The sequence below is a fragment of the Balaenoptera borealis genome (genome assembly GCF_965194805.1).
Source record: "Balaenoptera borealis genome assembly, chromosome: 6".
In the NCBI taxonomy this organism is placed as follows: Eukaryota; Metazoa; Chordata; class Mammalia; order Artiodactyla; family Balaenopteridae; genus Balaenoptera; species Balaenoptera borealis.
The window spans coordinates 18,496,233-18,518,156 of NC_138863.1; the positions used below are offsets into that span (position 1 = coordinate 18,496,233).

Below are 21,924 nucleotides of genomic sequence, written 5' to 3' on the forward strand. Positions count from 1 at the left end.
TGAGATTTTTCTTGTTTCTTTAGGTAAGCTTGTATAGCTATAAACTTCCCTCTTAGAACTGCTTTTGCCGCATCCCATAGGTTTTGGATTGTCGTGTTTTCATTGTCATTTGTCTCTAGGTATTTTTTGATTTCCTCTTTGATTTCTTCAGTGATCTCTTGGTTATTTAGTAACACATTGTTTAGCCTTCATGTGTTTGTGTTTATGTTTTTTTCCCTGTAATTGATTTCTAATCTCATAGCGTTGTGGTCAGAAAAGATGCTTGATGTGATTTCAATTTTCTTAAATTTACTGAGGCTTGATGTGTGACCCAAGATGTGATCTATCCTGGAGAATGTTCCATGCGTACTTGAGAAGAAAGTGTAATCTGCTGTTTTCGGTTGTAATGTCCTATAAATATCAATTAAATCTATCTGGTCTATTGTGTAATTTAAAGCTTCTGTTTCCTTATTTATTTTCATTTTGGCTGATCTGTCCATTGGTGTAAGTGAGGTGTTAAAGTCCCCCACTATTATTGTGTTACTGTCAATTTCCTCTTTTATAGCTGTTAGCAGTTGCCTTATGTATTGAGGTACTCCTATGTTGGGTGCATATATATTTATAATTGTTATATCTTCTTCTTGGATTGATCCCTTGATCATTATGTAGTGTCCTTCTTTGTCTTTTGTAACATTCTTTATTTTAAAGTCTATTTTATCTGATATGAGTATAACTACTCCAGCTTTCTTTTGATTTCCATTTGCATGGAATATCTTTTTCCATCCCCTCACTTTCAGTCTGTATGTGTCCCTAGGTCTAAAGTGGGTCTCTTGTAGACAACATATATATGGCTCTTGTTTTTGTATCCATTCAGCAAGCCTGTGTCTTTTGGTTGGAGCACTTAATCCATTCACCTTTAAGGTAATTATTGATATGTATGTTCCTATGACCATTTTCTTAATTGTTTTGGGTTTGTTTTTGTAGGTTCTTTTCTTCTCTTGTGTTTCCCACTTACAGAAGTTCCTTTAGCATTTGTTGTAGAGCTGGTTTGGTGGTGCTGAATTCTCTTAGCTCTTGCTTGTCTGTAAAACTTTTGATTTCTCCATCAAATCTGAATGAGATCCTTGCCGGGTAGAGTAATCTTGGTTGTAGGTTCTTGCCTTTCATCACTTTAAGTATATCGTGCCACTCCCTTCTGGCTTGCAGAGTTTCTGCTGAGAAATCAGCTGTTAACCTTATGGGAGTTCCCTTGTATGTTATTTGTCGTTTTTCCCTCGCTGCTTTCAATACTTTTCTTTGTCTTTAATTTTTGCCAGTTTGATTACTATGTGTCTCGGAGTGTTTCTCCTTGGGTTTATCCCGTATGGGACTCGCTGTGCTTCCTGGACTTGGGTGGCTATTTCCTTTCCCATGTTAGGGAAGTTTTCGACTATAATCTCTTCAAATATTTTCTCAGGTCCTTTCTCTCTCTCTTCTCCTTCTGGGACCCCTATAATGAGAATGTTGTTGCATTTAATGTTGTCCCAGAGGTCTCTTAGGCTGTCTTCATTTCTTTTCATTCTTTTTTCTTTATTCTGTTCCTCAGCAGTGAATTCCACCATTCTGTCTGTCAAGTCACTTATCCGTTCTTCTGCCTCAGTTATTCTGCTATTGATTCCTTCTAGTGTAGTTTTCATTTCTGTTATTGTATTGTTCATCTCTGTTTGTTTGTTCTTTAATTCTTCTAGGTCTATGTTAAACATTTCTTGCATCTTCTCAATCTTTGCCTCCATTCTTTTTCCGAGGTCCTGGATCATCTTCACTATCATTATTCTGAATTCTTTTTCTGGAAGGTTGCCTATCTCCACTTCATTTAGTTGTTTTTCTGGGGTTTTATTCCTTCATCTGGTACATAGCCCTCTGCCTTTTCATCTTGTCTATCTTTCTGTGAATATGTTTTTTGTTCCACAGGCTGCAGGATTGTAGTTCTTCTTGCTTCTGCTGTCTGCCCTTAGAATGTCTTTTTTTAATAGAAATTCTTATTAAGGATACTAATCCTTTGTCAGTTATGTGTTGTGAATATCTTCTCCCACTTTGTGACTTGTCTTTTACTCTATCATGTCTTTTGAAGAAAAGAAGTTCTTAATTTCAAAGGAATCAAATGTACCAATATTTTCCTTTTATGGTTGATGCTTTTTTGTATCTTGTTTAAGAAGTTCTTCTCCACCCTTACCTAGGTCATGAAGATATTCTCCTATAGTATCTTCTAAAGACTTTATAATTTTGCCTTTAATATTTGTCTTTTATCTATATGGAATTGATTTTTGTGAATGGTTTGAAGTAGGGATCCAATGACATTTTTTTCCCTCAACCAAATGTCCAATTGTCCCAACACCATTTTTGAAAAGTTCATACCTTCCCTGATGATCTCCCCCACCACTGATGTATATCAAGTGTCCATATATGTATGGATCCATTTCTGAACTCTGTTTTGTTCCCTTGCTCTATTTGTCTCTCCCTGGGCCAATAAATATCATCCTGAATTAATTATTAGAGCTTATAATAAATCTTGATTATCTTGTAGTGTAAGTCTTCCAACTTCATTCTTATTCAGGATTGTCTTGGCTATCCTTGGGCCGTTGAACTTTCATATATATCTTCAAATCAGCTTATCGCACATACACGTAAACTACTTTTTGAGATTTTGATTGGGATTTAGTTGAAACTATAGATTAATTTGTGGAGACTTGATGTCATTACAAACTGAGTCTTTCATGACAATTTTTATCTTTCATGACTCATGGTTTATCTTTATATTTCTTTAGGTCTTCTTTCATGTCTCTCAATAAAATGTAAATTTTTCTCTGTAGATGTCTTACACATCTTTAGTTAGATTTATCCCTAAGTGTTTTATATTTTTGATGATGCTGAGTATGATATCTTTTGAAGTTGTTTCATTTTCTGCTTGTTGCTGGCTTTATAGAAAGTTTTTTTTTTTTTAAAAATATGGAGGGCTTCCCTGGTGGCGCAGTGGTTGAGAATCTGCCTGCCAATGCAGGGGACACGGGTTCGAGCCCTGGTCTGGGAGGATCCCACATGCCACGGAGAGGCTGGGCCCGTGAGCCACAATTACTGAGCCTGCGCGTCTGGAGCCTGTGCTCCGCAACAAGAGAGGCCGCGATAGTGAGAGGCCCGTGCACCGCGATGAAGAGCGGCCCCCGCTTGCCACAACTAGAGAAAGCCCTCGCACAGAGATGAAGACCCAACACAGCCATAAATAAATAAATAAATAAAAATTAAAAAAAAAAAAAAAAAAAAATGGATGTTTTGTCCATAATCTTGTGCCCAGAAACCTTGGTAAGTTCTCTCATTAATTCTGATAATGTATTTGTTAATTCTTTTTTCCACGTACACATTCATATTTTATATGAAAATGGCATTTTTCCTTCGTTTCCAACCCTATCTCCTTTCTTTCTTTGTGTTTCCTTACTGCACTGTTGAAAAGGAAAGTGCTGAACAGAAGCTGTTATAGAAGGCATCATTGTTTTGTTCATGATCTCAGCATGAAAGATTCCAGTGTTTCACCATTAATTTGGATGGTTCCTGTAGTTTTTCTTTTTTTTTTTTTTTTTTTTAGACTTTACCAGGTTAAGGATATTCCCTTCTATTTCTAGGTTGCTGAGAGTTTTTGTCATAAACGTATGTTGAAATTTAATATTTTTCTTTATTGAGATGATCATTTGATTTTTTTCTCTCTTAATTTGTTAATACGGTGAATTACATTAACTGATTTTTTTAAATGTTACACCAACTGTGTATTCCTAGAATAAGCCCAACTTGGTCATGATTGAGTATTCTTTTTATACAGATTGCTAAATTCTTTTTGCCAATATTTTGTTTATGGGTGGTATTGGCCTGTAATTTTCCTTTCTTCTCATAACTGTCAGGTTTTGATAACAATGTTATGATGGATTCATAGAATATGGTGGGGAGGGTTTCCTTGTTTTCTGCTGTTGGGAAGACAAGACAAGGATTATCAGATGCTTGGTACTACTTGCTGGGAAGCCATCTGGCCTGGTGTTTTCTTTGTGGGAAGATTTTTGACTATTCAATTTTTTGGATACTTTTTAAAGGGTGGCCATAAAATGTATAATTCTTGAGTCAGTTTTGGTCAATTATACACTCCTAGGAATATGTTTATTTTATCTGAACTTATTGCTAAAGATTTTTTGATAATATTGGCCTCTTATTAATATATTTTTTAAAATAAATTTATTTATTTATTTATTTATTTTTGGCTGCATTGGGTCTTCGTTGCTGCACGTGGGCTTTCTCTAGTTGGGGCGAGCAGGGGCTACTCTTGGTTGTGGTGCACGTGCTTCTCATGACTTCTCTTGTTGCAGAGCACAGGCTGTAGGCGCGTGGGCTTCAGTAGTTGTGGCATGCGCGCTCAGTAGTTGTGACTCACGGGCTCTAGAGCACAGGCGCGTAGTTGTGGCACACGGGCTTAGTTGCTCCACGGCATGTGGGATCTTCCCGGACCAGCCTCGAACCCGTGTCCCCTGCATTGGCAGGCAGATTCTTAACCACTGCGCCACCAGGGAAGTCCCCTATTAGTATTTTTGAAGTCTTCAGAATCTATAGTTTTGACCCACTCTGGAACTCTACAGCTGTGCCGAGGTTTCTGCTTGGAAATGCATCCCTGGTGCCTCTGTTCTCAGCTTTGGTTTCCCCCAGCTAAGTGCTCAGGGATTTGGTTAAATCAGGGCAGCCTTCCCCATCCCAGGCCCACTGACCACCATGTGCATCTGAGGTACAAGTGCTGCTCCCTTGGCCCTGTATCTTTTCATTCAGTGCTCTGACATCCTAGAGTGAAGGTCTGCAAGAGAAGTGGTAGAATGAGGGAGACAGTTCCTCCTATGACAGAACACCTGTGTTTCTCCTTCCTCGGTCCCACAGACTCAAGTGTGCTTGGCTTTCTAGAATCCTCCCTAATCTTTTTGCCTCTCCTAGTTTTCTGATCCTGAAGTGCTTATCCCCTGGCTCCTTCCCACAGGCCCCCCAAGACCAAATTCTTCTTCACGGTCATCCCCCAGCCCATCTTCCTGAGCCCAGGCATAACCTTCTCACTCCCAATCATCTTCCGGCCCCTGGAGGAGGTAAGGTCTGCCATGGTGAGTGGAGGGCAGGGAGGGACACAGGCACAGTGACCTCAGAGCAGGATGCAGGGCAGAGCAGCAAGGAGCTCTCCCACCACACCCACATCCCACCAGCTGGAGCCAAACCCATTAGATAGAGGGGGCTTCCCAGTTGGATGTTGTTGGGGGGAAAGGCTGTGCTACTGTGTTGGCCATCAGAAAGCCCTATATTCCTTGGGCTCTTCCTGCTCTCAGAATGTTCCCCCAAATACTTTGTTCCTCACAAAAGAAACCCTACGTCTCTGAGACCAAGATGGTGCTGGAACACAAGTAACTGACCCTCTCTTCAGAGACTGAGATGGAGGGCCATGGCGCAGCCCAGCCCTCAGCAGTTGTGTTGAGGGGATAGCCAAGGGCTGGGGTCGGGTGAGTGGTCCTTGAGTACCCCCCGGGTACCACTGATCAGCCAGGGTGTCTGCCTCCCTGCCCCCACACCGCAGAAGGAGTGCGTGGACCAGCTGTGGTTTGAGAAAGCAGAGGGGATGTTCTGTGTGGACCTGAGAGCCGCCCTGCCCTGCCACAATCTGATCTGCCCACCATCCCTGCAGTTGCCCATGTGCGCCATGGGGGACATGGCTGAGGCCTGGTTCTGCCTGGACAATTCGGGGTGAGGGCCGTGGCTGAGGCTCAGAGGTGGGAAGAGTGAGAACTGTGAGGAGGGTTCCTGGGAGCAGGAGAGACTGGCCTGTGTGATGGTGGAAGGGGATAGGGGGAGTAAAGGGGGCATCTCCGCCTTTCTAAAGCAGGGGCAGTGGTCAGTGAGCCCAGTGGCTCTAACCTGCCCACCCCCTCCAGGGATCTGCCCACCTTCTTCACCTGGGAGTCCCCCAGCCCGTTCCAGATGTTGCCAACCACGGGGCTGCTGGAGCCAGGCCAGGCCTGCCGGATCAAGGTGACCTTTCAGCCCCTTATGGCTATCATCTATAACGTTCAGGCCACGTGCTGGTACGGGGAGGGAAGCAAGCAGAAGAGCAGCATCCAGCTGCAGGCTGTGGGTGAGGCCCGACCTCTCACCTGTCCCCAGAGCCCCCTGCTGCACCTCTCTGGGGATTGAAGCCTCAGTGTGCCCCCTCCCACCCCCCTCCCACCCCCGCCCTGGCCTGCCCTCCACGGGACCTCCTCCAGCCTCCTGGCCTCCCCTGAGCCCTGCAGGCTTTGCCTTTTCTTTGTCTTCCTTGGTGTCGCAGACCAGTGTTTCCCTGGGGACCCCCGTCTTCTTTGAAGGGCTGTTCAGCTGGGGCCACAGAGGCCCTGGTGGGTTTCTCCCCAAGACTTCCCCCTCTCTGCCCAGCCAAATGCGCCCAGCTGCTGGTGAGCATAAAGCAGAAGCGCCCGGAGGACCAGGATGCTGAGGGCGTCCAGAAAGTATTGCACTTTGGTTCTGTTGCCGTGGGCTGCACCGCTGAGAGGCAGATCAAGCTGTATAACCCATCGGTGGTATGCGTCCTGTGCACATAGGGGGAGTGGGGGCAGGACTCAGGGACCACAGGGCCAGGTGCTCCTAATACTCAACCCCTGTACAGAATGTTGCAAACTCACGTACCCATGTCTGTTGATACACTCATGTCAAAAGGGGTCCCACTCTCCTCTCAGCTGGGGGCTGGGCTGGGGTATCCCTTGACCCCCCCCAGAGCAACCCCAAGATCAGCCCTAAGGTGTCCTGATGCCAGGACCACAGCTAGCCTTTGTGGTACCTTTGGGAAAAGGAAAAGGTGCCCCCTCTGGGTGGTCCCAGTGCAGGGCACACGGCTCGGCCCCGTCCTTCCTCCCGGCAGAGGCAGCCTTGCTCCACGATCAAAGCTGATGATTGAGGCACAGGTGGGGCTTCAGCTGCCCTCACCCCCTCAGCTGGGCACCTTGGTAATAACAGACAAGCCACCCTGTGACCTGACCACCTCCTGTCCCCACCTGGCCCCGTAGGTGAGCGCCCCCTTCAGGATCGAAGTGGCCCCAGACATGCTGGCCAAAGACGAGGCCTTCTCATGCCCCACGGCCCATGGCATCGTGCCCCCAGGAGAGAAGAAATGCGTGTCAGTGTTCTTCCACCCCGAGACCTTGGACGTCAGGACTATGGACTACTTGTCCATCATGCCCTCTGGCTGTGCCTCCCAAACCCTGCTCAAAGTCGTTGGTTTCTGTAGAGGTACTGGCAATCCCAGGTTACTGCACTCCCTCTGGAGACAGGAGCAGCCCATGCTTATGATTGGCAAGTGCCTGCTCCTAGTCACCCAGGGCCTCCTTGCCCTCAGCCTGGGTGTCTGCTGCCCCCTGGTGGACTCAGTGAGGAACCAGTGGAAGACACCTGGAGATATTGTTCCCACGCTCACCCCTGGTGACCTGGTGGTCCGCTCAGGCCTTTCCAACCCAATCTTCTGTCTCCAGGCAGCACCACCTCCCATCAGTGGTACCCTTTGACATATCCTCGGGGAGGCTGATACCCCAGCCCCACTCAGGTGGCAGGGCCCACTCACAGAGCCCCCATCTCTTCCGCCCAGGTCCTGACGTGTCCCTGCAGTACTACTGTGTCGACTTCAACTGGGTCAACCTTGGGAAGCGCTCGGAGCAGTCCCTGTGGATTGAGAACAAGTCGGACTGCACGGCCCACTTCCAGTTTGACATCGACTGTCAGGAGAGCGTCTTCAGCATCAGACCTGCCTTTGGGACCCTGGTGGGCAAGGCCCGCATGACCCTGCACTGTGCCTTCCAGCCCACTCACCCCATCATCTACTTTCGGAGGGTGGCCTGTTTCATCCACCACCAGGTGAGCTATGGGGGAGGGGGTGAGGAGGGGCTCCCTGGGGAGCTGGAGGGGCCAATCCAAGGCCCAGTAATGAAGACAGTGCTTGGTGCTCAGTCCCCTGTATTCTGGAACTTCCAGGGCTGTCTGCCTGGATCATCACCTCCAGGGCCCCAGCCTGGCTTTTGGAGCCAGAATTTGGCCAGGGACATGTGAATGCTTGCTCCGAGCCGGGTGGGTAGGCCAGTCTTACTGTGACTGCTGCCAGGCCGAGGACTTTGCTGCTGATGCTGCTAATGGGCTGGTGTAGGGGGCACTGGACCTTGCCCCATGCAGCATGTGCAGAGCAGAGGGCCTTGAAGTGACGACCCCAACACAGGCCCCTGGACAAAGTGGTACAAATTGTGCCCGGACCAGCTGGTCTCTGGCCAAGGTGGCGAGTGGAGGCTCAAATCTAGCCTCACACAGACAAATGTCGCAGGACCCACTGTTCCTCGACCTGATTGGGACGTGCCACTCAGACAGCACCAAGCCGGCCATCCTCAGGCCTCAGCACCTCGCTTGGTACCGCACACACCTGGCACGGGGCCTGACTCTCTACCCGCCTGACATCCTGGGCATCATGCTGAGGGAGAAGAAGCTGGAGCAGGATAAGAACGGTGCCCTGATGATTCCCACTGAGGTTTGATGGACCCCTCTGGGGCCCCGGGGGCCATCTACCTTTCCCAGGTTCATGCCCCCTTCTCAATTCTTGGGCAGTCCTGTGCTCCATAGCCCTGTGGGTACCCTTAGTAGTCAGGGGTGACGTGTGTGGAGCTCTTGTAGCCTTTTCCAGAAAGGAGCATGCGGATGAGGGGCAGCGGCAGGAGGAATGGCAGCTGGGCCCCCGCCAACCGGCTCTCCCCACACAGGACCTGGAGGATAAACCAGCCCCGCAGTATCCCCTCATCCCCCCCATGACCGAGTACTTCTTCGACGGCACCAACGACATGGCCATCTTTCCCCCGCCCGTCAGCATTGAGCCTGTCGAGGTGGATTTTGGTGCCTGCCCCAGGCCCAAGGACCCCAACCCTGTCCCCCTGTGCCTGATGAACTACACCAAAGGCAAGATCACTGTGGCCTGGACACGCAGGGCTGATTGCCCCTTCTGGGTGACTCCAAACCCCTGTGATGTGCCCCCTCTCAAGTCCACGGCCATGCGCTTGCACTTCCAGCCGCCTCACCCCAACTGCCTGTACGCCGTGGAGCTTGAAGCCTTTGCTGTCTATAAGGTGTGTGGGCAGATGAGAGGGTGGGTTCTCTGCCCTGGAGCCTGAACGGCAGGGTATGGGGTCGGAGGGGGTGATGGGGTGATGTAGGATCCATCCTCTCCGTGCCAGGCTCTGCTCCCTCTTCTTGTCTCCTTGGCTGGACTGCAGCCTTAGTGGTCTGTCTTTTCCCAGGCTCATGGCCTGCCTTGGCCGAGGGGCTTCTTGGCCCAACTGATTATGTCTCACTCACATGTGCCTCCCACCCCCTCCAGAGGGAGAACTCAGTGGGACTCAAGCCCTTTGGAAAATTTTGGTGCGCATAGTTTCCTGGGGCTCCTGGTTGGTGTGGCGGGGTGGCTCCTGGCCTCTCTCTAGTCCTTGAAGTAGGAAGTGGTCCCGCTAAAAGAGCTGTGGGCAGGAACTAGGGCCTGGGGGGCAGAGTCAGGGGCACCCGGTGATTAGGTGCGTGTAGGGAGGGGCTTCTATTCCAACTTCCCTTGAGCAAGCTGTCCCAGCCCAGCCTCTTAGCCCCAGACGTGTCACTCCCTCCTCATCTCCAGTCTATCCTGCCCTTTCCCTCCTTTCTCTGCTCTACCCACCCTGCTGTTCTCTCCCAGTGGCTGGGTGCTGAAGCCCAGGGAAGAGGAGAGCTGTGCAGTCAAGGTCAGAGTCCCTTACCAGCTCTGTGACCTTGGGCACGTCCCTTAATGTCTCTGAGCCCTGGTCTTTTCATCTATAAACTTGGGAGCATATCCAAACTTTTGAGAAGTTTTCCCAAAGCTGAGTCTTTAGTTGCCTCTGTTCTAATATCTTGGCAGTGGGGGAACTCGGAAGTTTGTAGGAATAAGGCTGTGGACACCTGGCTTTGCTGAGCCTGTCAGACTTTTAGGCTACAGGCTATAACCCTGTGCTGTCCGATATGCCAATCACCAGCCACATGTGGCTGCTGAGCACTTGTACTGTGTCTAGTCCAAACAGATATGCTGTAAGGGGAGGAGACACACTGATTTCTAAGACTTAGCACAAAAGAATGCAAAATGCCTCCCGCATCACTTATATATCGATTATATGTTGAAGTGAAAAGATTTTGGATCAACTGGGTTAAATAAAATGTATTGTTGAAATAAATTTTATGCGTTTCACCTTGTTGATGTGGCTACTAGAACATTTATTTTTTATTTATTTATTTTTTAACATCTTTATTGGAGTATAATTGCTTTACAATGGTGTGTTAGTTTCTGCTGTATAACAAAGTGAGTCAGCTATACGTATACATATATCCCCATATCTCCTCCCTCTTGCGTCTCCCTCCCATCCTCCCTATCCCACCCCTCTAGGTGGTCACAAAGCACTGAGCTGATCTCCCTGTGCTATGCGGCTGCTTCACACTAGCTATCTATTTTACATTTGGTAGTGTATATATGTCCATGCCACTCTCTCACTTCGTCCCAGCTTACCCTTCCCCCTCCCTGTGTCCTCAAGTCCATTCTCTATGTCTGCGTCTTTATTCCTGTCCTGTCCCTAGTTTCTTTTTTTTTTTTTTTTTGGATTCCATATATATGTGTTAGCATATGGTATTTGTTTTTCTCTTTCTGACTTACTTCACTCTGTATGACAGACTCTAGGTCCATCCACCTCACTACAGATAACTCAATTTCGTTTCTTTTTATGGCTGAGTAATATTCCATTGTATATATGTGCCACATCTTCTTTATCCATTCATCTGTCGATGGACACTTAGGTTGCTTCCATGCCCTGGCTATTGTAAATAGAGCTGCAATGAACATTGTGGTACATGACTCTTTTTGAATTATGGTTTTCTCAGGGTATATGCCCAGTAGTGGGATTGCTGGGACTAGAACATTTAAAATGACGTTTGCGGCTCACACTTGTGGCTTGCATTATATTTCTATTGGCCAGTGCTCTCTGAGCACATTCCTGAAGGATGAGTGCTGCTTTCACATCCCAGCCCCACCCTCCTCTGGCTGGGAGGGTCAGAGAGCACGTTTGCTGAGTGCTCAGTGCTGAGTGCTCAGGGCAGGGCCTGGCGCACAGCGGGAGGGGCTGCTATGACTGCTGTTCTCCGCGCTGTCTTTCCGTAGGGCCCCTCCCTCTGGGCCCCATGTAGGGCTCCTGCAGTACAGGGCAGGCAAGCTGGGGTGCCCCACAGGGTCAGACACAGGACTCAGCCTATCCATGGGTCCGGCCCTCCTGCAGGTCCTGCGGAGCTACAACAATATCGAAGAAGACTGCACTGTGTGCCCGTCCTGGTGCCTGAGGCTCCGGGCACGAGGCCACAGCTATTGTGCTGGCTTGGAGCACCACATCCCTCAGTATACCCTGGATGCGCCCAAGGTGAGCGTGGCCCCAGCAGCGGCGGGAGGTGGAACAGGGGAGCCTGGCTTCTGCTGTGGCCTGCAGATCCCTCTCCTGTCTCTGATGGCCTCAGAAACATGTCGAGCACCCTCGCTGGCCGTCCCAACCTCCCCACTGCCAGCCCCTGGGGCTCTGCGCCCATCAAGGACTCTCTCCTGGACTGCAGCACTGGGACTGGGAAGGGGCTGGGGCTTAGACCTATGGCTCCGGCCTGCCCCACCTGAAATACTCCCCGGTCCTCTCACTCAGGTTTAAAAGTCTCCAGCTCCTCCGTTCGCTGTGTTTACTGAGTGCCTGCTAGGGATATGACCACCCACGTCATGAGCCCCTGCCCGTGGGTATCATCCAGCCCTGGAGGGGTCGCAGAACCCGCCCCTTGGTTGGACCCCATCCTCAGGGACTCATGATTCCCAGGTCTCTCAGAAGGGCCCTTGGAGGCCCCGTCTGACCTGAGCCTCAGGATGATGCAAGCCTGAGAAACATAGATTCTAGAGCCAGGTGGCCAAGTTCTAATCCTGGTTTCTCCTTCGATGCCTCTTCCCAGTTCCGTTGCCATCGTCAGTCTTTTCATCCGTCTGCACTTTCCCCACGCCTCATGTTGCTAGAAAGGTGCCACTTTTGGGCAATGTGCTTGGGGTGATCTTGCCCCCCCACTAGTTATACTTCTGCTCAAGGGCACCCCTTCCCAAAGCCCTCCTGACTGCACAGGGGCCCCCTCGCTGACCCTGACCCCCACCCCTTTCCCTTGGCCAGTTCCTCGCAGCAGTTTGTAGCCTTTACTAAAATCCAGCAGATTCTGGGCCCATGTTGCCCCCTACCCCCACCCCGCCCCCGCCTCACGCACGGTGCTCATCGCCCCAGCTGGATGGGGCACCCAGGGCAGCGATTCCAGCCTTGCGTTTGGTACCCGGCCCAGCTCTTTGCCTGGTGCTGGCTGCACCCTAAATGCTTCAGGAATGTTCAGAAGCTGGGATTGCTGGGGCTTTCCCTTTCCCAGAGTGGGGCTCCCCTCAGCTACCAGCATGAGAATCATCTAGAAGGGGCTGCTTACCCCCAGAGCTTCTGGACCAAGATCTCGGAAACTGGGTTCTCCAAAGGATGATCTGAGGGCGCCCTAAGATGGAAGAAACTTGGGGTGGGGGTTCTCAGGGGCCTGAGTTTCCTGGAGACTGTTCCTGTGGCCACCCCATCTCTCTGCCTGGAGGTCTCTGGAGGACAGAAGCATTTTTTGGTGCCACGCTGTGTCCCTCCATTCCCTGCCCCCAGGGCACTGACTGGGTTGTGCAGAGACATCTTGGATCTCCTGAGAGATGGCTCCACCCAAGCCCACACAGACTTCCCTGAGTGTGTGTGTGGTGGGGGAGGGGGGGGGATGGGCAGGGCGTGTATATCTGAGCATGCGTCCCTCTTCTCTCGCACCCAGCTATTTCCTGCAGTGTCCCCCAGCGAACCCTCCTACCGCAGCCTGCTCCTGATCAACAAAGGCTCCATGCTGCTGACCTTCAACCTGGCCCCCAGAAGCAGCTCGGACGTCTCCCTACGGCCCAGCTCGGGCCTCGTGCCCCCTGGGGCCCACCAGATCTTCCTCATCTCTACCTACCCCAAGGGCACCTCCTGGAAGCAGCATGTTTTCTACTTGCAGTTCAATTTCTGCCCCCAGTATCTCAAGGTAGGAGGCAGAGGTAGGGACTGGGTCCTCGGGAGGGGGCCATAGTCTGGGGCTTTCCTTTTCAAAGCCACATTCTGGGACTGGCCTCTAAAGCTCCCCTAAAGTAGCTCAGGGGCTATTCCTCCTCCAGGAAGTGGCACGGCAGGGAGAAGACCCCTCGGCCACATCTGGGAACAGCTATCCTCAGGGCCCTGCCTGTCCACCTTATGGGGTCGGGACAAGAAAAGAGGTGCAGAGGTCCCCAAGGAAGGACTGGGGGCAACCCAAGACTCATATCTGCAGGTGGTAGAAGGGTGTTTGGGGCCAGGGCAGGGAAAGGGTCCGGGGTGTTGGACCCATGTCTGGACCATGAAATGGTCTGTACATCCTCTTTCAGTCCCTGAGTTCTTTTCCTTATCTCCTGGGTCAGTCACTACATACTCTGCCTTTGGCAGAAGCTGCCCATGCGCAGGCTGGTGGAGGGCCTTTTGCTGCCCTCTCCAAGGGGGAAAAGCTGCCTGCCCGTGACTTTTGGGGGAGCCAGGGCTGCAGGGTGACATCAGGGCACTGTCCTCCCTTCACTGGCCCCAGGAGGTAAGCATGCAGAGCCGGGAGGAGCCGCTGCAGCTGAAGCTGGACACCTGTAAAAGCGTCTTCTTCAAGCCCACCTGGGTGGGTTGCTCCTCCACCAGCCTCTTCACCTTCCAAAACCCCTCGCGTCTACCTCTGGAGTTTGAGTGGAGGGTCTCCCAGCAGCACCGGAAGATGCTGGCCGTCCAGCCCACCAGGGGGATTATCCAGCCCAATGAGAGCCTTGTGAGTGCCCTGCCACACTGCCAAGGGCCAGAGGGAAGGGGCCCGTCATCCTCACCTTCACCATCGTCTCTTACTCATGCCTATCAGGGGGCAGGCTTACTTTCCCATTCAATCCACAGTCATTTCTTCCAGCCTTATGGGTTAGTATGATTGTTACCACACCCCCATTTTACAAAGAAGAATTGAGACTTAGAGGGGGAAAATAGCCATTTACTGAGACTGTGAATTAGGAAGTGCAAAGCTGGGACTTGAAGCAGGGTTTCTGATGTCAGTGCCCAGAAACGAGTCCAGTCTCCATCCCTGGTCCGCACAGTGGTGAGATCACTGGGAGATGGTGTGGAGCCAAATGGGTGGCTATCATTAAGGAGTGAGGAAGAGGGCTCGTGGACGTCAAAGTGGCAGGTCCCTGGAGGGGGCACGGATGAGATCCAAACTAGCAGACTCCCATCCCTGGTCTAGGGCCTCCTAGTTGGGGAGACCAAACTTGAGCCAAGAACCACCAACACACGGTGTCTGTTAGAAGCCGGGGGTAGTAATCTGCAAGGCGAGAGACCACACAGACTTTGGAGTCAACCTCAAGAGTTCACACCCCAGCTCCTACCAAGCGCCCTCATCAGCTATGTGACCTTGGGCAAGTTACCCCACTTCTCTGAGTCTCCAGTTTCTCATCAGACAATGAGGCACTAAAATAATACCACTTACCTCGTGTGGCTAAGGGATCGAGGGGCTAAGGGAGATAACATAGCACATGATGTGTGTAAGTGCCTGGCACGGGGAGACACTCAGAATGGGTTACCATAGCCTGATATCCTGCAGCGGGACCTTAGACGTCCAAGAGCCTGGGCAGGGGTTCCCAGAGACCCCCATGCAGGGCTAATCTCTGTGACCCCAGACGCTGACGTGGACCTTCAGCCCTCTGGAGGAGACCAAGTACCTGTTCCGAGTGGGGATGTGGGTCTGGGAAGCTGGCCTGCCCCCAGACACTAAGCCCTCCGCCACCACCCACTACATGCTCCGGCTGGTGGGCTTGGGCATCACCAGCAGCCTCTCCGTGAGTGGGAGGACCCCGGCGGGTAGGGGAGGGGGCAGGGGACCAGGGCGTATGCGGGAGGGAAGGCCCCAGGGTGCCTGAACGCAGGGGGTGGGAGTCTTCTGGCCCCCCGGCTCTCACCCCTGGACCTGCCCTTCCTTGGGGATTCTCTGAGGCCAGGGTTGGGAAAGACGGGGCCATGGTCCTGGGGGAGCCCCCCACCCCGGCCTGGCTGACTCTGGCCCTCAGGCAAAGGAAAAGGAGCTGGACTTTGGGAACGTGCTGGTGAACAGCAAGCAGACCAGGATGCTGGTGCTCCTGAACGATGGCAACTGCACCCTCTATTACCGCCTGTTCCTGGAGCAGTGCAGCCCTGAGGCTGTCGGCAATGGCCCCCTCGGTACTCAGGCCTGGGCGGGACTGGGCTGGGAGGCAGGCAATGAGGGGCGCTGGTTAAGACTGGTTAACCAGACCACGGTTCGGGGGCAGGCAGAGCAGGGCTTAAAACTTGGTGCTTCCACTTCCTAGATGTGTGGTGTTGCCGGGTGATTGTCCTCTCTGAGCCTCAGCTCCCTCATCTGTAAAATGGGGCTACTGGTGGCGCCTGCCTCACCGAGCAGCTAGGTGGCGCAAAGTGCTTAGCAGATGCCAGTGACACCCAGACGCGTCCTCACACTGTCTTGATCTGGAGGAAGCACTCTGCTCCCCATTTCCTGGCTCAGGGCCTGCTCTCTAACCAGAGCAATGCTGGTCCAGGGGAGAGTATCTGGGGGGGAGCAAGAGGAAAGGCTGGACCTCTCTGGGCTGCACTGAGGGCCTCCTCTGCCCTTGACCCCACCCGGTCATTCCTGAGCAGCTCTGCAGCTGGACCGCACAGAGGGGAGCATGCCGCCCCGGTCCCAGGACACCATCTGCCTGACCGCCTGTCCCAAACACCGCTCCCAGTACTCCTGGACCATCAGCTACTCTCTCCTCTCCCACAGAGGTACCTGGGCCATCTGGCACGGAGAGTCAGGACCAGAGAGGAAAGGGGGAGGACTGTGTGACCAGGACTTGGGGTGGGAGGATGCCAAGGGTTCAGACAGAGCTAGCAGAGTGGGTGTGAGTGTGCCAGGGTGTGCCTTTGGGTGTCTGGTGAATATGCCTCATACCAACCACATCTGTATGTGTGGGTGTCCGTTTGTGTGTGCCTGAGCTGTGGAGGACTCAACGTGAAGAGCTGGGCGCTGTGCTGATTTACTGTGGGATCTTAAGCAAATCCTCAGCTGCCCTGGGCCTCAGTTTCCTCCTTCATAAAATGAGGTTGTTACCATCCTGCCCCGGGGCTGCCTGCTAGGAGCCCAGCACAGGAGAGTGGCTAAGAGTGTGGACTCCCTGGAATTGGATCCTGGCCTCAGCACTTATTAGCCATGTAATCTTAGCGACTTGTTTAACCTCCCTATGCCTCAGTTTCCACATCTGTAAAATGGGGATAATAATGGTGCACAGGCAAACCTTGAAAACATTATGCCAAGTGAAAGGAGCCAGTCACAAAAAGCCACACATTGTATGATTCCATTTATGTGAAACACCCAGAATAGGCAAATCTACAGAGACAGAAAGTAGATTAGTGGTTGCCAGGGGTGAACGGAGAGTGACAGCTACTTGGTACTGGGTTTCTTTGGGAAAGCCTGAAAATGTTCTAAAATTTGTGGTGATGGTTGCACAACTCTGAATATACAAAAAATATCACTGAATTGTATGTGTTAAAAGGGTTAATTTTATGGCATATAGATTATATCTCAATAAAGCCATTAGTAAGTATTATCAATCGTTTGAAAACAGTGCACAGTGGTGTTTGCAAAGCACTTAGGACAGTGCCTGGTCCATAGAAAGTATCAGATAAAGTTTGGCTGTTGTTGGAAGTAACCCAGAGTCTGCCCCTGACAAGGGTCCTGGGACAGGTTTCCCGGGACCCCTGCATCCTCAGCCTGTACGTCCCACCCCAGGGGAGCTGGGAGGTGAGCCCACCCCTCTCTCCCACACCGCTTTCCCCCAGATAACAAGGTTGGGGAGAAGCAGGAGCTGTGTCACGTGTCCCTGATGGCCGTGTACCCCCTACTCTCCATCCTGGATATCTGCTCCATGGGCAGTGCCGAGGGCATCACCCGGAAGCACCTGTGGCGCCTCTTCTCCCTAGACCTGCTCAACAGTTACTTGGAGCGCGACCCCACCCCCTGGGAACTCACCTACAGAGTGCCCACCCGGCACAGGTGAGGTGGGCCTGGGGGAGAGGCAGGGCCTGTCTGGGGATGTTCTTGGAGCTTTCCGTCCATGCCCTCAGCCCCAGGCCCTGTCCCAGAAGGGGCTCCCTATCTCCTCCCCAATTCCTGCCCATCCCCGGAGGAGCACGGAGAAGGCAGGGATGGGCTTGAGGTCTAAAGTGCTGACCCACCCCTGCCCCTGACTCCCAGATTCTCCAATTTCCCACCTGTGGGGAGATGGGTGCCAAGCCAGCCACCCCTGGAAGGGCCCCATCCTGTCCCCAGCCCTGTTTCTGAGACCATTTCTCTGCTCCACACAGCACCAGCCAGATCCCCTCTGTCTTCACCCCTCTGAAGCTCAACTTCAATTTTGGGGCAGCACCAATAGACGCCCCACCCTCTGTGGTGCTCCTGGCCCTGAAGAACAGTGGAGTGGTGCCCCTGGACTGGTACAGAGGGGATGCCCGGGGGACCCAGGGGACAGGGGCTTGGAGGCCTTCTCTTGCTGGTGGTAGCCCTGGTCGCCTGGTGTCTGTGAAGTGTGCCCCCCCGCCCCCACTGATGGATGTAGAGGCCAGGGTGAGACTAGGGCCGCCCAGCAGGACACCAGACCTGTCACTGGCTGAGTCGGGTCCACAGGCTCAGAAATGGTAGAATCACCCTATGGAGACTGGCAGGGTCATCTTCAGAGCTTAAGAAATGAGAAGTAAGCGTCTCGCATCTACTGCACGCTAACCACTGGGCTTTATGAGCCTCTTCTCCGAGCCTCACGCCAGCCCTGTGAAAAAAATCCCCCTCTGCTGACTCTTTCACAGATGGGAGGCTAAGGACTCAACCAAGAGCATTCAGCCATTAGAGGCAGAGCCAAGTTCAAGCCCAGATTTGTCCAACTCCAGAATCCCTGCCTACACTGGTTAGTCAGCAAGAAGCTGCGAGGTGCTCCTGCATCCCGGCCATTGTGCTAGGCGCTGGGGCAGCCCCGACAGATCCCCAGGCCAATGGGGGCCGGGCCTGCACGGGGGGCGAGTTGAGGGTCTCTGGCAGGGAAGTACGGTGCTCTGCTGCCACAGTGCCGTTGTCAGGGAGATGACAGGGCTAAGCAGAGCCAGGTGAGCTGCAGGAAGGGTCGAGGCTGGCCACGGGGCAGGCTGCACTTCCCCAGTCACATGGGGCCCAGGCCTGAAGACCTGAGCCCGCCAAGCTGGGCCCTTCCTGTGCTTGGCTTTCCTCCCACTGGGGCCCCAAACTGGTGCCCAGTAAGCATCCTGTTTCCATGCCAGTGCCATTTCATTTTTCCCCTCCCTTCCTCTGCCACGCGCCTTGATTTCCTAGTAAACTTCCTTTTGATGACTTCCAACTTTGCTTGGCTAGATGGAGGTGAGAAAGAAGTGTCCCCATCTGGGTCAGGCTTAGGGGAGAGAGCCAGGGGCCCAGCCTGGGCATGGTAGTGAGTGGATAAGAGTGAACATATGCGGGGGTGGGGGGGCCTCTGTGATCTCAGGAACCTTCCTGCCTGAGCTGAGCCATGGGGTGCGTGTGGGTGAGGCTGGTGGGGGGCTGCATCATCCGGGGTGCAGTGGTCACCCTGTACTCTCTGGGTTGTCCTGCGCCTCCCTGTGGTGGAGGATGCCAGGGGAGCTGATTCATTAAGCGGCTTCTGTGTGAGAAGGGCTGGGACTGGGAGTAACTCAGGGCTCCTGGCCTTGAGTGACTGGGAAGCTTGGCAGGCTGGTGGGGAAGGCCCAGGGCCCGCCTGGAGCTCTGGATCTGCCATTCCCTGGGTTGTCTGAGTGGCTGGGAGCCAGGCCCTGCAGGGCTCAGGAGTGGGGGCAGGAAAAGCGGCGCTGGCCCGTGTCCTGGTGTGGAGCAGGGTACTTTGGTGGATTGTGCATGCGTGTGTATTTGTTTAGGAGCAAGCCAGCTCACACTCTCTATGGAGAGGGTCCAGGTCGCTGGAAACTGGGGTGGAGGAAAGCCGGGCAGAGTGCCCACTGAGCTGGGCAGTCCATTGGGAGATCATTGGAGGTTCAGGAAGGCAGTCCGTGCTTGTTCCCGGATTCCAAACGCAGGGAACCTTCCTTGGAAGGCTTGACTTTCCTAGGCTTTCTGTGTTGTTGTGTTTCCTTTCAATTTCTTAGAAGGCTATTTTTGAAAATTCTAGCCGGGTCTCGGCTAAACTCATAAGGAACAGACTGAAGGTTTTATTCCTGCCAAGACCGGTAAGAAATGGGGAGTGTGGACTTGGCCTGCAGGCAGCAGCAGGCAGGACAGAAAACCTGCCGTGCATTTAAGGGGTGATCCCTCACAGGCATCAGATACACGGGTTAACATCATCTGTTCCCTCATTCATTCATTAAGTCATTGGCTAAATGTTGACTGGGGCTTCCTAGGTGCAGGCTCCAGGCCCAGAGCTCAGAATAGCAATGCAGATGAGCCCAGGCCCTGACCTCCAGGTGGGGCGGACCAACCTTTTGGTGCAGGGTGACAAGTGCTGTGAAAGAGGCTTGTGCAGCCACTTGCCTCTGTTTTGGAAGTGGTAGGTGGGGGAGGGCACATGAGAAAGGCTTCCTGGAGAAAGCTACAGCCAAGCTAGACCTGCAGCCCAGGGAGCAGAGGCAGAGAGGCTGCGAAGAGCCTCCCAGACGGAGGGCCTAGCGCGGACATGGGTAAGAGAAGAGGGCACAGTGTGGCTGCAACGTTGATAGGTGGGCGGGCAGGGCCTTGCACTCCTTCTCCTTCTGAGAAGGATTCATGGCTTGAGGCAGGGGGACAGGTTGGCAGGCTTCCGCAGTCCGCAGCATTCTAAAAGCTGCTGTCAAAATTCCTACAACAAAAGGTGGTAGCAATTTCTTCTCTCCCTACCTGTGTTCGAAGATGTCCGTTCTTTCTAAACTTACCAGCATTGGATGTAACTGTCATGATTCAGATGTGAAAATATTTAAGATTGATTCAAGGGAGTTTTGATTTGCATTTCCCAACTCCCCTTGAGCCTTTTCAGATGTGTTGGCTGTTTTCTTTCCCCCTTCTGGCTGTTCCCTCATCATAACCTCTGCCCGTTTTGAGGACAGTTCTGTGCCATCCCTCTGAGAGTTCAGGGATCCTTCTTCTCAGATTGTGACCTTGGGACCCCTTTGTCACTTATTTGGTCACCATTTAGAGTGCAGTATCTGCTTTAGTACAGCACCAGGCATTACAGGGGCACTAATTCTATGCCCAGCCTTGCTTTGGATTCAAGACTACTAGCCCTCTTGGGGACCCTTGGTTGGTGCTGCTGGCATTCCTAGGTGGCTCAAATGACCCTTCCTAACAGCTTGTCACACAAACCCCTCCAGGGTCCGTGCCCAGCTCATAGTGGCCCACATATATAAGCAGCACCCTGACCCCTGGCACCCACAATGGGAGCCCCAATCTCCACTTTCCATTTAGTCACCAGGACCCTGCTTCTGTTCCTGGGTTTGGGGGCCATTATGAAATGAGAATCCACAACTGCCGCATTTGCCCAGCCATGCATGGGACAGCTTGCCTACTGGGGGATGAAGAGAAGGCCTCCATCCATCCTGCCTGGGGCTCAGAGCTCCTGCCTCTGTTCTGACTGAGAGGCTCCACCCCTTCTGCTTTGCACCCCTTTCCCAGGGCCTTCCTCTTCCCAAGTGACCAGCAGATCGACCTGGAGCTGTGGGCAGAGCAGGTGGAGTTTGACTGCACCGAGCTGCACCAAATGCGCGTGCAGGACAATTGCATATTCTCCATCAGCCCCAAGGCTGGGAGCCTGAGTCCTGGGCAAGAGCAGATGGTGGAGTTCAAATACAGGTGCTGTCCCCACCGCCTGCCCTGCACTTCCAGTCCTGGAGACCCCCTTCCCCCCAACTCCTGGAGGAAGCTGGCCTTGTACTGTGTGACTCCAGGGTACCCTGAGTGGCCCCCACCCTGAGAAGGCCCCGCCTTCCCACCTGCAGGGGAAGTTTAATTTTCCTCTTGCCCCATCCCAGCTCAGGGGTTTCCACGTAGCTGCCCCCAAAGCCATAAGTGTGCCATGACCTCTTGTTCTCCCACTCGTACCAGGGTTCAGTAACTCATCCCAGACTCTCTCCTCCCTTCCAGCCACCTGTTCATTGGCACTGATCGCCTCCCGGTGCTCTTCAAGGTGTCCCATGGCCGGGAGATCCTGGTGAGGCCCAGCCCCGGTCCTGTCCTGGAAAACCGAGAGAGAGCCGTGCTCCCTAGAGAGATGGGGGTCCAGATCTCTCTGCTGGGTACTTCAGTTCCTCCCAGGGAAGGATGCTACTCACAGGCTTTCTATTTCCAGCTAAATTTCATAGGTGTGACAGTGAAGCTAGAGCAGAAGTACGTGCACTTCACCTCCACCAGCCATCAGTTCATCCCGGTCCCCATCGGCGACACACTGCCCCCGAGGCAGGTCAGTGGCCTACATTGTCCTGGTCACCAGGAGGCTTAAGTATTGACCTCTGTGTATCTGTATCAGCCCTTGACAGGATGACAAGGACCCTGCCCTCACTCTAAGAGGTCGGGTGGCAGGTTGAACCCCAAGACTGGGCAACTGGGAGAGACCCAAGGCGAGAGGCTTCAGCTTCTTGGCACTGGTGCTAAACCTTTTGCCAGGCCTCATTCCCATGCAAAAGCAGGGAGTTCCTTCCTCTAACACAGGGT

At 52.6% G+C, this 21,924-nt stretch overlaps 1 protein-coding gene across 20 annotated transcripts in view; it reads left to right on the forward strand.

Moving 5' to 3' along the window:
• CFAP65 (cilia and flagella associated protein 65) overlaps nucleotides 1-21,924 on the forward strand; it is a 46,450-nt gene that overhangs the window by 14,763 nt on the left and 9,763 nt on the right. For 18 of the 20 annotated variants that reach the window (XR_014245945.1, XR_014245946.1, XR_014245947.1 and 15 more), the window contains 19 exons: nucleotides 5,015-5,117; nucleotides 5,597-5,763; nucleotides 5,952-6,151; nucleotides 6,448-6,593; nucleotides 7,077-7,560; nucleotides 7,652-7,917; nucleotides 8,375-8,575; nucleotides 8,805-9,164; nucleotides 11,361-11,498; nucleotides 12,943-13,188; nucleotides 13,759-13,983; nucleotides 14,876-15,034; nucleotides 15,263-15,413; nucleotides 15,870-15,998; nucleotides 17,052-17,265; nucleotides 17,577-17,705; nucleotides 20,890-21,066; nucleotides 21,358-21,424; nucleotides 21,563-21,673. Coding sequence is in view for 17 of the 20 variants with exons in the window: in XM_082396540.1 (XP_082252666.1) it covers nucleotides 5,015-5,117; nucleotides 5,597-5,763; nucleotides 5,952-6,151; nucleotides 6,448-6,593; nucleotides 7,077-7,560; nucleotides 7,652-7,917; nucleotides 8,375-8,575; nucleotides 8,805-9,164; nucleotides 11,361-11,498; nucleotides 12,943-13,188; nucleotides 13,759-13,983; nucleotides 14,876-15,034; nucleotides 15,263-15,413; nucleotides 15,870-15,998; nucleotides 17,052-17,265; nucleotides 17,577-17,705; nucleotides 20,890-21,066; nucleotides 21,358-21,424; nucleotides 21,563-21,673 (3,673 nt within the window). In the remaining 3 variants the exon portion in view is untranslated. The remainder of the gene's footprint in view (nucleotides 1-5,014; nucleotides 5,118-5,596; nucleotides 5,764-5,951; nucleotides 6,152-6,447; nucleotides 6,594-7,076; nucleotides 7,561-7,651; nucleotides 7,918-8,374; nucleotides 8,576-8,804; nucleotides 9,165-11,360; nucleotides 11,499-12,942; nucleotides 13,189-13,758; nucleotides 13,984-14,875; nucleotides 15,035-15,262; nucleotides 15,414-15,869; nucleotides 15,999-17,051; nucleotides 17,266-17,576; nucleotides 17,706-20,889; nucleotides 21,067-21,357; nucleotides 21,425-21,562; nucleotides 21,674-21,924) is intronic. The other 2 variants (XM_082396532.1, XM_082396536.1) reach the window with 2 other exon arrangements.